A 15310-nucleotide genomic window follows, 5' to 3' on the forward strand; every position below is an offset into this window, starting at 1 on the left:
AAATCCCGCCTCCCAGGGTAATTGGATTCTCAGATCTCTGAGCTTCCACAGCATTTCCTATGTCATATAGTCACGTACACAGGCGTCCATCTCCTACAGAGTGGGAACCCCTACACGGAGAAACAGCCTTCCATCAGAGTACCCTGGCCACGGTTCTGGGCCAGAGCCACACTGACTACCTGCCACAGCCTGGGCAAGTCACTTAACTTCTCTACCTCCATTATCAATTCCACAACATGGAGATAACAGAAAACACCCAACTCAAGGAGTGATGAGTTAACCCAGGTCAAGTGCTGCACATGGTAAGCACTGAAGTACTGTCATTATAATTATTACTGTTATACCTGGAACAAAAGAGGTGTTCAATACCGATTTGCTGAATAACTGGAGCACTTCACCATAAACCTGACTGCAGCCTGTGAGGACCAAAGACTACGCCACATGGGTATCAAAAGTGGGCAGAACATCATGAAAGAGAAATAGCTCCCACGGTAAAAGTAACAACTACATCGAACTGGCCCCAGGAGGACAAGCGCACTGCAGCAGGATGACCAAGCCCGTGCCAGCTGGACGGCCAGGCTGCCCACAGACCCAGCCAGCCCTCGGCCACCTGTCCGGCCACCTGCCCAAGGAAGCCATGTGCCAACAGAGCGTATAGCAAAAACCATAAGCCGTTTTCAACGGGAACCGCAATGGGGAAACAAAGGGTGCAACTTTCCTCCTGCAAAAAGGAAATGCGTCTTTCTGCAGCTAGTATTTGGCGTCTAGAGTTGTCCGTGGAGAGCTCAGTGCCAAGCGGGCGCGCGGCCAGGGAAAGCCCCCCGTGCCCACTTTCCCGAGGAGGGCCCGGGGGACGGTCACAAAACGCGCACCCCGTCCCGGGCGGGCGGGCGGGCACGAACATGCACGCGACTGCGGAGACGAGCCCCACACCCGGGTCTGGTAGGATTTCTAAGGAGACCACACAGGTGAGTCCGGAGAGCACCCGGCGGGAAACGACCCGACCAGGGCTCGGAAAAAGGGCTGAACCCGGGGCTCGGGAAGCGCACGCCTGCGGGGCACGGTCGGTAGCCCCCACTTCTGGAGCGCTCGGCCCCTCCCCCGCCTCTAGGCCTCAGTTTCCCCCCGGCTCCTCCAGCCCCCGGGTCCCCCGGCTCCGCGCGGCGCCCACCTGCGCCCCCGCCGGGGAGCCCCACTGACGCGGCCCCGCCGGGAGGTGCGCTCAGCCGGGTGCGAGGCTGGGAGCCCGGCCCGCTGGCCCGCGGGGCGCGCTCCGTCCGGGCAGCTGGACCCGGGGCCGGGCCTGGGCGGCTGCTCCGGCCGCGCCACGGGCCTCACCGGGCTGCCTCGGCGTGAGGGGCGCGCGCACGGGCCGCGGCCGCGTCTCACCTTCTGGCGGATCTGGCCCGACGTGGACACCTTGCGGATGAGCTTCTGCGGGGAGCCGGGCTCCGCCTCGGGCTCGCTATCCGACGACTCCTCGGGCGGCGGCGGCGGAGGAGGCTGCGGAGGAGCCGGCGGAGGGGCGCCCGCCGCCGCCGCCATGCTGCCCAGCCAGCGCGCGCACAGCGGCTGGGGGCGGGCCTTGAGGGAGGGGCCTATTCCGGTGAGGGGCGGGCCTGTTCTGGTGAGGGGCGGGGCCAGTCCTGAGCGACCTCCCACTCCGCCCCTCCGCGTCCCCTGCCGGCAGCGCTAGGGACCCGTCACCGCCGCGAATTGTGTCCCAGACCCGGGACACATTTGTTTATCTTAGCATTTGTTTATTTTACGGGGACGTAATGTGTGGTTTTTTTGGTTTCTATGTTCACTTTCTTTTAAATCTTTAACCTTCCCCTTCGAGAGTATATGACCTTCAAAGGCCCGAGACCGTGTCTTTCTTGCTCTGCATTTGTGTCGCCAGCATCTAATCCCGTGTCTGGCACTTAGTAGTTAGTTGCACAGTAAACTATGGGGCAGTGGACGAATGCATGCATGAATGCAGGACAGAAAGAAGAAACGACTTGCACAGACCTCTGAGATACCAGAACAGGGATACATGAGTCCGTCTGGTAAGGCTCCCGGAGAAAGTGGTATTTAAAGAAAATGCGGGCAAGAGTTATCCCTAACGGCTCGGGGGATCCCGGGATCCGTGCTCTAAGCAGAGATGAAAGCACAAGTCTCCAGAAAGGAAACAAAAAGAAGATGATGATGTTGATGAAACTGTAGCCTAAAGGGAGGAAAATAACACGAAGAGATAAGCCTGGGTCGGGCAGGTCAGACAAGACTGTGAACCTGATTAAGGAGGTTGGTCTTTTCTGCTGAGTCCTGAGGGCCACTGGAAGCCCAGGGCGGGGCGGGGTCACAAAGCTGGGGTGTGTGATCAGGTTTTGAAGTAATCAGGGCAGGTAGCCGGCCAGGATTATTGGGAGGGGCTGCAGAGATAGACAAGTGGACTCATGAGGGGAGGGATCTGCAAGGGGAAGCAGAGGCGCCTGGGTTGAGCTGCAGGTTGGATGGATGGGTGTAGCCCTTCACTGTGGGGAGCTGAGGAGTGCAGTTGGAATTGAGATCAGTTGAGCTTCTGCTGCCCCTCGGGATATCCATGGGGACAAGGTCTTGGTACCAACTGTGAGGAGAAAATCCTTAGGAAGTTGCACAAGTAAGTGTCCCTTTACCCTTTAAAAGGAGTGCTTTCAAAGGAGGCAGCCCTTAACCTGCCTGCCTGTCTGGCCCTTACTCCTTTTGGCAATGCTTTCCAGGGGCAAAACAAGTAAAGACTCCCCAGGGCCACAGAGTAGCATCTAACTTGGGGACATGGCCAGGGAAATGGACTCACAGCCATGACAGAGCATATCACATGAAAACACCAATATAGAACATTTCTGGCCTGGCCAGTTGGCTCAGTGGTAGAGTGTCAGCCTGGCTTGTGGATGTCCCAGGCTTGATTCCCAGTCAGAGCACACAGGAGAAGCACCCATCTGCTTCTCCACCCCCTCCCCCTCTCGCTTCTCTCTCCTTCTCTCTCTCTCTCTCTCTCTCTCTCTCTCTTCCCCTCCTACAGTTGGCCCCCAGCACTGAGGATGGCTCCATGGCCTCCACCTCAGGCACTAAAAAGAGCTTAGTTCCTGAGCAACGGAGCAATGCCCCAGATGAGCAAAGCAACCCCCTCTAGTGGGCTTGCTGGGTGGAACCTGGTCAGGGCGCGTGCAGGAGTCTGTCTCTGCCTCCCCTCTTCTAACTGAATAAATAAAAAAAAGAAAAGAAAAAGAAACTCTGCCAACATCTTGATTTCAGACTCTGTTCTCCATAATTATGAAAAAGTAAATTTTATTGTTTAAGCTCCCCATCTGTGGTACTTAGTCCTGGCAGCTGGAGGAGACTAATGTGGGCACAAAGGGAAGGGTGTGCTGATCCCCACAGAAGTTGGTCATTTTGTATCAATTAATTACCATGTAGTGTGACACAGGAGTGCAAAACCCTGGGGGTAGGGGTGGGGAGAATACGGGGGGGAGGAGTTAACTCAGGGGACACTCTCCAGAGGACAGGTGACCCCATCAGGGTTTGGAGATTTTGAACAGAAAGGCAAGGGGATGAAGAGAATTTTCCAGGAAAATGCAAAAAAAAAAAAAAAAGGCAGGAGACTACTAGGCAAGTTGCGGGAACGGCAAGGGATTTTGGATTTGCTGGTGAGCAAGGTGGAGTGGGGAGGCCAGAGGTCAAGCAGCTGCAGGAGGACCCAGAGCAGTCTTTGTGCGGCCCTCACAAGCAAGGACGCACCCCAAAGATGGAACCACAGAAGGGCGTTTTGAAAATGGAGGAGCTGATGTGTCTGTGCAGAGAATGATCCAGAGGAGAAAAGACTAGAATCAGAGAGGGCAGTCAAGAATCATTTACCAATCTAGGCATTGCTGATTTTAGCCAGAACCAAGGTAGTGGTCAAGGAGGGGGAGAGAGGAGGTAATAGGCAAGAAATGGGGAGAGGAGGAGACACACAAAGGGAAGAACAGGGACCAGCTGCTCCCTGTCAGGAAATCAGGGAGCAGGACTAGCTGGGATGCCTCCCAGATACGGGGCTTGCAGGGAGGTGACGCCCACTGAGCACAGCAAGCCTAGAGCAGATGAACCTTGTTTTGAACAAACCGAGTTTGAGAGCCTCAGTATGCTGTCAGAAGTTCGGGGGACATCTGGCTTCTAGAACCCATCATTTTAGCGGCAAAAAGCCACGGGAATAAACTTGAATGCAAGTCAGAGCTGGGAGGTAAATACCGGGGCGTAGATTTGCCATTATGAAAAAGTCCTAGATATTGTCACAGCCAAGAGGAACCTAAGGAGACATGACAACTAAATGTCATATGGGATGCTGGAACAGAAACAGGGCCGAAGAGGAAAACTAAGGAAATCTAAGCAGAGAGTGGGCTTTAGTTTAATAATAATATATCAATATTGATTCATTAAGTGTGGCAAATGTAGCCTCCTAATGTAAGATGTTAACAATAGGGCCCTGGTGGGGTAGCTCAGCTTGTTAAGAGTGTCGTCCTGATAAGCCCAGGTTGCGGATTCAATCCCCCGTCAGGGCACATACCAGAATCAATCAATGAATGCATAAATAAGTAGAACATCAAATCAATGTTTCTCTCTCTCTAAAAATCAATCAATAATTTTAAAAGAGATGGGAATAATAGGAGGAATGCGGTGTAGGGCAACTCGTTGGACTACATGGCAACTTTTCTGAAAACCTAAAACGATTTAAAAGCTTATTAGCCCTGGCCGGTTGGCTCAGTGGTAGAGCGTCGGCCTGGCGTGCAGGAGTCCCAGGTTCGATTCCCGGCCAGGGCACACAGGAGAAGCGCCCATCTGCTCCTCCACCCCTCCCCCTCTCCTTCCTCTCTGTCTTTCTCTTCCCCTCCCACAGCCCAGGCTCCATTGGAGCAAAGTTGGTCCCGGCGCTGAGGCCTCTGCCTCAGGTGCTAGAATGGCTCTGGTTGCAGCAGAGCAACACCCCAGATGGGCAGAGCATCGCCCCCTGGTGGGCATGCCGGTGGATCCCGGTCAGGCGCATGCCGGAGTCTGTCTGACTGCCTCCCCGTTTCCAACTTCAGAAAAATACAAAAAAAAAAAAAAAAAGTTTATTAGACTTGGTAAGAGGTACGTTCTTAAATCAGCGACATGTCCCCTTGGGATACTTCTCTGATGCGCGAAGAGGCCGGCCTGTCTGCGGTGGGAGCAGAGCGCTGTTCCCTCGGAGACCTCCCCCGAAGAGGCAGGCCTGTAAGGGCACATTCTCTCCCGTGCCCTGCCGGGCAGTGCCCTGCCATGTGCCGTGCAGTGCCGTGCTGTGTGCCATGCTGGGCAGTGCCCTGCCGTGTGCCGTGCAGTGCCGTGTGCCATGCCGGGCCGTGCCGTGTGCCGTGCTGGGCAGTGCCCTGCCATGTGCCGTGCAGTGCCGTGCTGTGTGCCGTGCCGGGCAGTGCCCTGCCGTGTGCCGTGCAGTGCCGTGCTGTGTGCCATGCTGGGCAGTGCCCTGCCGTGTGCCGTGCAGTGCCGTGTGCCATGCCGGGCCGTGCCGTGTGCCGTGCTGGGCAGTGCCCTGCCGTGTGCCGTGCCGTGTGCCGTGCCGTGTGCCATGCCGGGCAGTGCCCTGCCGCTTTATGGCGTGACTCATGCTGTGAATCATCTGTAACAACCTGCTGCTCCCTGATTTTACCCCACCTTAAGGGCATATCAAGGTGGCAGTAATAACACACTTCCTACGTAACCTAATCTATCTTCTCGACCTGTCCACACAGAGGCGCACCTCCTGTCAGAAAGAGCCGCTTCCTGTGAGAGAAGAAAAACAGTGCACTTGAGAAGGGGGCGAGGGAATCTGAGTCTCTTCTGGACGAGGGTGAGGAATGACATGGGCAGGAGGACATGTCTCCACAGTGTGTGACCGATAGTTTCCCTGCCCCCCCCCGGGCATGGTGGCAACCCGAACCACCCCCATACATTTCCAAATGTGCCCAGCTCCCCGCCTACCCCACCCACAAGGATCAGTAAACTAAACCATTAGGGCTGTGACCATAGATGGGGAGGAGACCAGTGAAAAAGGTTGCAGGAGTGGGGAAACAGACGCTCTGGAAAGACGTTCACTACACCTGGGGCGGAACTGCAGAGAACAAAATACACACGCACGACAGTGCGACTCAAACGGGAAATGAAAGACGGGTGGGTCGTACCCACGTCAACGTCCTGGTTGGGGTAGCATACTGTAGTTTTGCAGGATCTCACCCTTGGGGGACAACCAAGTCTACAACTATCTCAAAATGTTTTTAATTTACAAAGGGACGTAAGGGCAGCCATTGTTGAATCATAAATGCTAATCGCCCCACCCCCCGACCCTCCCAACTCTCATCTACTCGTCCAGCATCAGAAGGTAAGCAAAGGTCTGGTTCTAGACTCAGGGAATCCAGAGTTCAAATCTTGACTCTAGCTCTCACTAGCTGGGTGACCTCGGGTAAGGTACATAATCTCTCTGAACTGCAGTTTCCTCATCCAGCAAGTGGAATGACAGTGCCAACTCACAGCATCGTGGGGATGTTTAGATGGAATACGGGGAAGTGCCTGGCGTGAGGCGGGTGCTCCATCCACAGCGGGGTCCCTACTTCTCCAGCCCTGTGGTTCTGGCTGCAGAACACTGTTACCCAAGTTCTCAGCCACCATTCTCCAGGCAGCCCCTCAACCCCTTGGTGCCCTGTTTCTTCCACAGTACCCACCTGGAAAACCCTGGGCCACACATCCGACCTCCATACGGACATCCTGCTTCCTGCCGCCAGGGAGCATGGCAGCGGCCGCAGTGCCATGCGTGTGCAGGCCCCGCCACAGCCAAGCCCCACATCCCATTCGGGCTGACCGGCGCTGGCTTCCTGCTCCCACCCCACGCCCTTCCAGGGTGGCCCACTGCCAGCCCTAAGCTAGCCAGCACCTGGAAATCCGCAAGTCAGACATTTTGGTACCCAAATAACCGGGAGGGCAAGGGCTGTTCTGACCTCTGGTCTCTGGGGACTGGCCTGCCAGCTCCTCTCTGCAGCTCTCCCACCCACGCAGTTCCAAAGGTCAGGCCTATTAGCGTCCACCCTGACTCAGGATGTCCTGCAGTCAGGCAATGCAGGAACCAGCAGGCTGGTGCTCTCACCGGGCACTGCCAGGCAGACTCCCAGGTTGCTGGCTTGCCCAGGATCTCCAGCAGGAGCCCACAACAGCTGGCTTCTGAGCCTCATGGGTGGGGGAGGGGGAAGGGCTCAGATCCCCGGAGGAGCACGTGGCCCTGATCATCCCTTTCCTGAGCACACCCAGTGAGGGGTGGGCGCTGGAAGCCTCATATGCTGTTTGTTCCCTTAGCACCGGAGGGAAAAATGAAAAAGAAATTGTGTCCGACTCTGCAAAGTCACAGGCCAAAGGCCCAGTCTTCTGCCTGTGGTGTCGTTGTTATTATTCCTCTGGAGGTGAACATTCATCCCTGTCCATATTAGAATGCCTTAAACCCAACACCAGTCCAAACCTTGCTTTGTGTATGCGGACTCCTGTACAACGTGCCCAAGTGGAGCCTCTGGTCTAAATCCCAGTCCCCAGGACACAGACCAGCTAAACATCCTGCAGAACGACCCCAGCTGGGGGTGCCTTCGTGTGCATGGAGCCCACACTGCTGTCCAGCCCCCAGCCACTGCTCTTGGCACTGGAGATCTGACTCCAAGTGTCCGCCCCTCACACAACCCCTCTCATTCACCCTCCAACCTCCTGTGAGTGGGCTCAACTGTGCAGAAGTCTCCGAATCCTGTATCCTGCCCCTCGGAGCATGGACCAGAGCCTACCCATCACCCAAGCCCCTCCAGGCCACCAGGAGAGCTGTGTGGTCCCTCTGCCTCGGTGGCAGGCCCCCAGGTGGTGTGTAGCATGGACAGGGAAGGGAACTCTGAGGAGGACAGGGCGCTGGCATCACCTCCGTTATCCCTCCTCCCCTGCAGCTCCTCCTTCCGCCCTGACACAGACCCCCTCTCCTCCGCCCCTTCCAAGCCCAATCTCTGTGAAGACGCTAACCAAGAAGCCCATCGGGCTCACAGTCTCTCTTCTGGGACAGCCGGCTCTTAGGGCTGGGCTCTGCCATTGTTGGCCACAGAGCATGGCTTCACCTGACCAAGACCAGGAGCCTCTGGTGCTGAGCCCCCGCTCTAGGTAAATGGCGGGGACCCTGGGCGGCAGCCTCCCCAACTTCTGCCCAGCCCAGGCGTGGCAGCTCAGTGTCTTCCTTTAACCGGGATCTTTGAACCCTCCGAGGCCCTTCCAACGCGTTCCTTCTCCCACCTTCAACGAGCCGGGGCTGATTTCGTTGCTTGCATTCGATAGAAACTAACCAACAACCCAGAGCTCAAACAGGGACTCGGCCCCAGTGCTGAACTGGTGAGGATGTGTGTTTGGTCCACATTTGTCCTCTGTCCAGTTGATCTCAGAAGGCTCTTTCGTGGTTCTGGAGCGAGGATTGGTCAGGCCTTCAGAAACACTGACCCCCTCTCCTATATTTCCAGGATAATGGCTTACACGGGACCCCAGGAAAAAGCCCGGGACACACCAGGCCCCAAGAGTGAACACATCGGTTTGAGCTGGCCTCACTTGGAGGGCCAGTGCTGAGCCGCTGCGTGGAAAGCTGGCCTCCCTTCTAGATGCTGCCCTCCCTCACCCCACACTCAGGGACCCTAAAGGCTGCAGCTTCCCCATCGGTGATGTCACTCGGCTTCCCCAGCAAGCCAGCCTGACTCACGACCCAGCAGGACAGAAGAATTTTATTTTGGTGCAGAGACTCACACTTTGGTATTTAGCATAACTAAAGGGTCAACTGTGGAGCTTTGCTCATTGTGCTGCTAATATCCCAGGGCCGGGTCCTCAGCGGGTCCTCAGCGGAGGCCTCTTCATTCATCCATGGCCGCCTCCTGGTCCTTCTTCCCTTCCTCAGGGTCTCCTGAGTCTTTCAGATTTTGGCGAGCAAAATCCTCAAAAACCAAATTTTCATCCTGTAAACTGAAATTAAACAAAGAGCAAATTTGATCACGGCACACTCTCAAGCCTGCAAGGAAATCTCGAGCCAAACGAGATCCTAGATCTTCCTTTTGCGACGCAGGAACCGTCGGAGGGTTCCTGCGTGATGGAACACAGGACCACGCCTCCCTCCTCAGAGTGGGTCACGGGAAATCTCTTTAACAGAGAGAGAGCACGCACAGGGCAGACGTACATACCCAGCGTATTAGAGTGCGCCTGCCCCCGGCGCATGTGCGCATGCGCGCATGCACGTGTGTGCGTGTGCCTCAGTACTGGGAACCGAAAGGAAAACCAGCATCCCAACCCATGTCAAGAGCATGGGGTGTGTATAAAGTGACCCAAGGAAGTCACAGGACACCGGGGAGGCAGGGCGGGGCTCACCTTTCCTTTCCCGTGGCTGTGCGTGGAATGAAAGAGAGAGAGAGAAAGAGGTTAGCATCAATTCCGTAAAACAGCTGCCCCTGGACCGTGTCTTCCTCGTTCAGTGACTGATAGTCAGAGGGATGAAAGGGCTAGCTATACGCATTTCACCATAATGGCACGGAATTCCTGCTTCATTGCCTTCCCCTGCTCGAGGAGCCCTTCTCCCTGCATTTTTTAACCACTGCTTCCTTTATAAAATGCCACAACCTTCACCTGCTCACGAGGAACAAGCCACAGCCTCACCTGCAGGACCCTTTCCCGGTTTAGCCTGACTCCCTCCGATGTCACACTTCTCTTTCCAAGCATCTCTCTCTTTGTGTCCCTTGGGCCCCGTCTAGACCAGAGTCCCGAGGTGCTGCCAGGATCCAGCCTTGCCTACTTCAAACCTTCTCTGCCGGCTCCCGAGGGGTGAGTGCTTGCAGTTGTGCTCACCAGCACCCCCAGCGGCTGGGGTGGGCACTAGAGCTGGAGAACCACCTATGGCCCCTCAGGGTTCTGCTGCTCTGTTAACACGCTGATCTTTATTTATTTTGTTGGATTATAGTCTCACGTATGTTTTGTAGCCCCAGTTCACTGCTATTATATAATGTGAGTGGGGGTGGGTTTTTTTGTTCTTTTTCAGCTTTCCGCCTCCCTAGTGAAGTGCTGGTGCAACCCTCGGTGGTGAGCCAGGGAGAGCTAAGGGATGAGCTAAACAACTCCAGACGGTTCCCCGAGAGCACTGTGCAGCTGAGGGCAGCCACCGCCGTGGTCTCTGGTGCCCACCTGGAAGCCGCCCTGGGAGGGAAGTATCTGTGTGGGCTGCTCACCACCGGAACCCCGAGGAGGAGCTGACTCATCAGAACGCCCCCTGGGCAAGCAGTCTCCCGGACCCCCAGGGCGCTCGGCTCAGTGTAAAATTAGACTAACCGAGACCATCAGCCTCCAAGAGAATCCAACCAGTCCACGTGGATGCTCTTGAGGGAGGACAATAAAAGCTCTGTAGAGTTTCTACCACACTCACGACATACAAATTCCTTGGCCCCCCGCCCTGGCAGAGCTCCTCGGCCACAATGTTTCCTCTGCTTGAGGTCCACCATCCAGGCCTGGGAGCCCAGACCTCGGCAGGTGAGACGCGAAAGCGCATCTGTGGACAAAACTGGGTGACTCACAAACCCTGGAAATCAGAATTTCGGAGCCATGGGGATGACCTGTCCTTTCTCCCTGAAATCTCACAGCACAAAAGATCATTGTTGAGTTTGGATGTGAGATGTGTGTGATGTGAGGCCAGAATGATTGGAACATGGACTTGTCACACCCAGAAAAGGGATAATGCCACCCCCCACCCTCTGCCCCCAGTTCACTCATAAAGTCCACTCCCGGTTGCAAAACAAAAACAATCTCGCGGAAACTGTGACATCTCCTCAGGACATAGTTTAGAAATAGCCTTTGAAATGTCCTTGAAAGAGACCAGAATGCATCTCAATCTCACATAGTTCAAAAATAGTATTTTAATGACACAAGCATAAATGAATAAAATAAACATGGCGAGACTGTATTCTTCTCCCAGGGGAAGGTTTTGGCAAAGATTACCGAACATTTGAATCCAAACTATTTGGAAAAGACACATGGAGACAAAATATTTTTGAGACATGCCCAAATGAATCTGGGGGCCCATCCTACTGTTCAAATGCCATTTCGTTATCCATCTATAAAAGCTAGACATAAAGTATAAGGAGAAAAAGCAGCCCTGCTTGTTTACATAAAATATCCTCTATGACCATAACCACAAGAGCTCGTGTTCACCCAGGTACATTTCCCTCTGCTGACAACTTCACCTCTTGACACACAGTGGAGATTTTCCTTGGAATTTCCAAAATGGCACCTGGATTGTTTTTGCTGCAACATTAATCTTTTTTTAAAAGAGCCCTGTTGAACTCTAATGTGCATACCACACAATTCACCAGTGACGCACAGGGCAGCAGTTTTTGGAACACCCAGAGACACACGCACGGCCATTGCTTATTTACCTTTAATGTCCATACGAGAGCCAGTGGATTGACAGTTCAAAGGAGCCACGGTGTCCGAACCCCAGCCTGGCGCTCTTTTCTCCTATTTCCTGTCTCGTCCCCATCTCCACTGTCAAAAATGCTCATCTTCTAACGGCCTTCTGATGTTTCCAAATGAAATGCAAAAGCTGCAGTCTCTCAAATTTATCTTTCCCTAAACTTTCCCTAAATCTAAACCTGGGTCTGCCTAACTAGGCGGTGGTGTAGTGGATAGAGCGACAACTTGGGACGCTGAGGACCCAGGTTTGAAACCCCAGGGTCACTGGCTTGAGCGTGGGATCATAGACATGACCCCATGGTAGCTGGCTTGAGCCCAAAGGTCGCTGGCTTGAGCCCAAGGTCGCTGGCTTGAGTAAGGGGTCACTGGCTCGGCTGGAGTTCCTCGGTCAAGGCACATATAAGAAAGTAATCAATGAACAACTAAGATGCCGCCACAAGTTGATGCTTCTCATCTCTCTCCCTTCCTGTCTGCCTGTCCCTATCTGTCCCCTCTCTCTCTCTTGCTAAAATAAATAAATAAATAAATAAATAAATCTAAATCTAGGTCTGTTCACAGGAGAAACTCTCCTTTTAAATCATTCCTCCTAAAACTTAACGAGACAGCCCATGCCCTAGCCCAGGGCTGCTATGTCCTCCATGCACTCGCTGAGGGTGGACAAGCGCCCGGCTCACAACTGAGTAGGTGAGCACCCTCTGGGGCCTGCCCAGGCACCGAGGATGACATGGCCACGCCGAGGCTCACAGGTGCGGTTGGGAAAGACTAGCAGCAAATGCACAATCAAGGTGCCAGCAGGAAGGGGTAGAGAAAGCCAGGGCTGGCAGCACTGACCTGCGTCCTCGGGCTGCGGGTGCATGAGGCGGAACGGCACCTCAGTGGCCACTTCGCTACGGGAAAGGAGAATGCAGATCGGTGAGAACACACAGACGGTTACAAATTGCACAGGAGTCACTGAGGTTCAGAGGGAAACCAACCAGAAAAGAGGAAGTGGTCAAGAAGGAATTTTAAATGTGTCCCCTGGCCAGGGGTCCAGAAACTTCACTTACGCATGGCTGAGGCAGCTAGTATTTTTAGGTTCCTTTCCTCCCGGTTATTAGCTTCAGTGACATATTGTGGCAGAGGACAGGTGGACAGAGGGTAGTATTAAAATACATCCTTTTCAAAAATGTACACAATTTTTATGTGTTAACTCTATGGAAGGTTGGTGCATTGGGAACCAGAGACACTGTCTCGGGAGAGAGCAGGATAGAGAGGAATAGAGTCCACCAAATTCCAGAAGCTAAAGGGCTCAGGGGAGACTTGGAATTTACACAAAGAGAAGGAAGGTGAGGAGTCAGGAAGGAAATCAGGAGGGAAATCTGAACAAAGGGAGAATGGAATGGGGTGGTGGAGGTGGTGATGGTGATGGTGACGGTGACGGTGGTGGTGGTGATGGTGATGGTGATGTTGGGGTGGTGATGGTGGTGGTGGTGGTGGTGGTGGTGATGGTGATGATGGTAGTAATGGTGGTGGTGGTGATGGTGGTGGTGATGGTGGTAGTGATGTTTGGGTGGTGATGGTGGTGGTAGTGGTGATGGTGATGATGGTGGTGGTGATGGTGGTAGTGATTTTTGGGTGGTGATGGTGGTGGTAGTGGTGATGGTGATGGTGGTGATGGTGATGGTGGTGGTGATGTTGGGGTGGTAATGGTGGTGGCAGTGATGGTGGTGGTGGTGGTGGTGGTGGTGATGGTGATGATGATGGCGATGGCGATGGTGATGGAGGTGGTGGTGTATGTTTGTATGTGTGTGTTCCTCGCTTCACCTAAGATCCACCACCTCCCACCTCGCAGTTACACTTTGGTCAAAGCAGCAGTTTGCAAGGCCATTGTCATCAGATGCCAGCACAGATGTACAGACAGGGTCCAGGAGATGAGGGCTACCCGGGTTCCGTGTGCGGGAAGGAGATGGTGAGAGCTGGGGTGAAGGAGTCTGTGAGCTGACACCCACCTCTCTGTGCACGATGGGAAAGGTGGCTGTCACGACTCATAGTGGCCAAAGGGTGGAAACAACTAGAATGTGGCCCATCCACAGATGAGGGGATCAACAAAATGTGGTCTCCCCACGCAGTGCACATTATTCAGCCATAAAAGGGAACGTAGCAGTGTGTCACACGTTACAGCATGGATGGACCTTGAAAACAGTATGCTGGGCCAAAAAAGACAGGCACTAGAGGACAAATACTGTCTAACTCCGCGTATACGAAGCGTCCAGAACAGCACAGAATAGAAGACAGATAGCGGCTGCCAGGGACTAGGGAGAGGGGGGTGGGAGCGAGTGCTCGCTGGGTACAGGGTCTTTGTGGAGCCTGGTAAACATGGGCAGGAGCTCGACGGTGGTGACAATTACACAACACTGAGAATACACCTGATGCCACTGAACCGTACGCTTTCAAGTGGTTAAAATGGTAAACTTCATGTCGGGTATATTTTAACAAACACAGACACAAATTGGCATGCTGGTTTCCTGTGCATGCGTGAATGTATGCGTGCATGTGTGCATCTTGTGGGTGTCCGTGTCCAGGTGTAGGCCCAGCTTTGGTCTCAAAGAAACGTCCCCAGCCTCACACCTCTTTGCAAGGTTTGCATGATGCTCCGGAAAGGCAGTGGGCATCACTGCACAATGGCTCTGAGCATGAGTGCCAGGAAGCCAGGTCTCCGTGTTACTATTGGGACCCTAGGTTTGTTCTTTCGATGTCCTGGGAATCAAGCGGAGAATGAGGCGAGGAGGCTTACCTGGAGGTGAGCTCTCCCAGGAAGCTAGGAAACAAAAGCAGACAGGGCTGTGGTGACCGCCCGCGACAACAGCGTGGCCTTCTCTCCCATCATTCAGAGGTGGACGCGTCCCTGCACCGCCCCGCTCACAGCCTCCCAGGACCTCTGTGTCCCTTACTTGTCAGCTCCGCCATCCCTCTCCCCTTGTGGCGTCATCTCTCTCGCAAGTGGACTACTTAACACAAGGAGTCACTTAGAGCCCTGGTCGGTTGGCTCAGTGGTAGAGCGTCGGCCTGGCGTGCAGAAGTCCCTGGTTCGATTCCCAGCCAGGGCACACAGGAGAGGCGCCCATCTGCTTCTCCACCCCTCCGCCTCTCCTTCCTCTCTGTCTCTCTCTTCCCCTCCCGCAGCCAAGGCTCCATTGGAGCAAAGATGGCCCGGGCGCTGGGGATGGCTCCTTGGCCTCTGCCTCAGGCACTAGAGTGGCAGAGCATTGCCCCCTGGTGGGCAGAGCGTCGCCCCCTGGTGGGCGTGCCAGATATATATATATATATCAGGCGCATGCGGGAGTCTGTCTGTCTCTCCCCGTTTCCAGGTTCAGAAAAATACAAAAAAAAAAAAAAAGGCGTCACTTAGGTTTGCGAATAAAACCATAGGCCAGAGTTTCTCTACTGGCCACAGAGATCACTGTGAAATACCTATAACTCACTTATCTCCAACAGCTCAGAAAAACTCTCCTCTACATTCTCTTTGAGGAAATGAAAGACAAACATTGTACACTTTGGAAAAAAACAAATATAAACACTATTAATGAAATTTACAAAAACCAACCTAGAACTATATACTTTTTTTGTTTGCCCCAACCAAAATTTGGGCAACTCTTTCTCTACTCAGAATTACGGAAGGAATGTGTATACACCCGGACTTGCCTTTGATGGCTGAACTATCCGTGGCTCATCGGGGTGAGAGGCCAGAGCCATGGGCAATGGAATTTGAAAACGGAAATGGGGATTTGAAAAGGAAAATAGGAATTCAGATTTTCCC

At 54.0% G+C, this 15310-nt stretch overlaps 2 protein-coding genes and 1 long non-coding RNA gene across 6 annotated transcripts in view; 1 reads left to right on the forward strand and 2 right to left on the reverse strand.

Annotated features, from left to right (window-relative positions):
* DGKD (diacylglycerol kinase delta) overlaps positions 1–1561 on the reverse strand; it is a 123783-nt gene extending 122222 nt beyond the window's left edge. For all 3 annotated transcript variants that reach the window (XM_066281069.1, XM_066281070.1, XM_066281067.1), the window contains exon 1: positions 1390–1561. In XM_066281069.1, the coding sequence (XP_066137166.1) occupies positions 1390–1545 (156 nt within the window). In that variant the 5' untranslated portion in view covers positions 1546–1561. The remainder of the gene's footprint in view (positions 1–1389) is intronic.
* Positions 1562–8773: 7212 nt separating this feature from the next.
* Positions 8774–15310, reverse strand: part of SAG (S-antigen visual arrestin) — a 31793-nt gene continuing 25256 nt past the window's right edge. For both annotated transcript variants that reach the window (XM_066281076.1, XM_066281075.1), the window contains exons 13-16: positions 14288–14311; positions 12346–12401; positions 9427–9442; positions 8774–9027 (exon numbers count right to left, since the gene is read on the reverse strand). In XM_066281076.1, the coding sequence (XP_066137173.1) occupies positions 8919–9027; positions 9427–9442; positions 12346–12401; positions 14288–14311 (205 nt within the window). In that variant the 3' untranslated portion in view covers positions 8774–8918. The remainder of the gene's footprint in view (positions 9028–9426; positions 9443–12345; positions 12402–14287; positions 14312–15310) is intronic.
* Positions 9449–12037, forward strand: LOC136338576 (uncharacterized). Its single transcript, XR_010731977.1, has 2 exons — positions 9449–9876; positions 10091–12037. It is a non-coding gene; the product is annotated as an uncharacterized lncRNA (long non-coding RNA).

This window comes from Saccopteryx bilineata, chromosome 5 (assembly GCF_036850765.1).
Source record: "Saccopteryx bilineata isolate mSacBil1 chromosome 5, mSacBil1_pri_phased_curated, whole genome shotgun sequence".
NCBI classification, from domain to species: Eukaryota; Metazoa; Chordata; class Mammalia; order Chiroptera; family Emballonuridae; genus Saccopteryx; species Saccopteryx bilineata.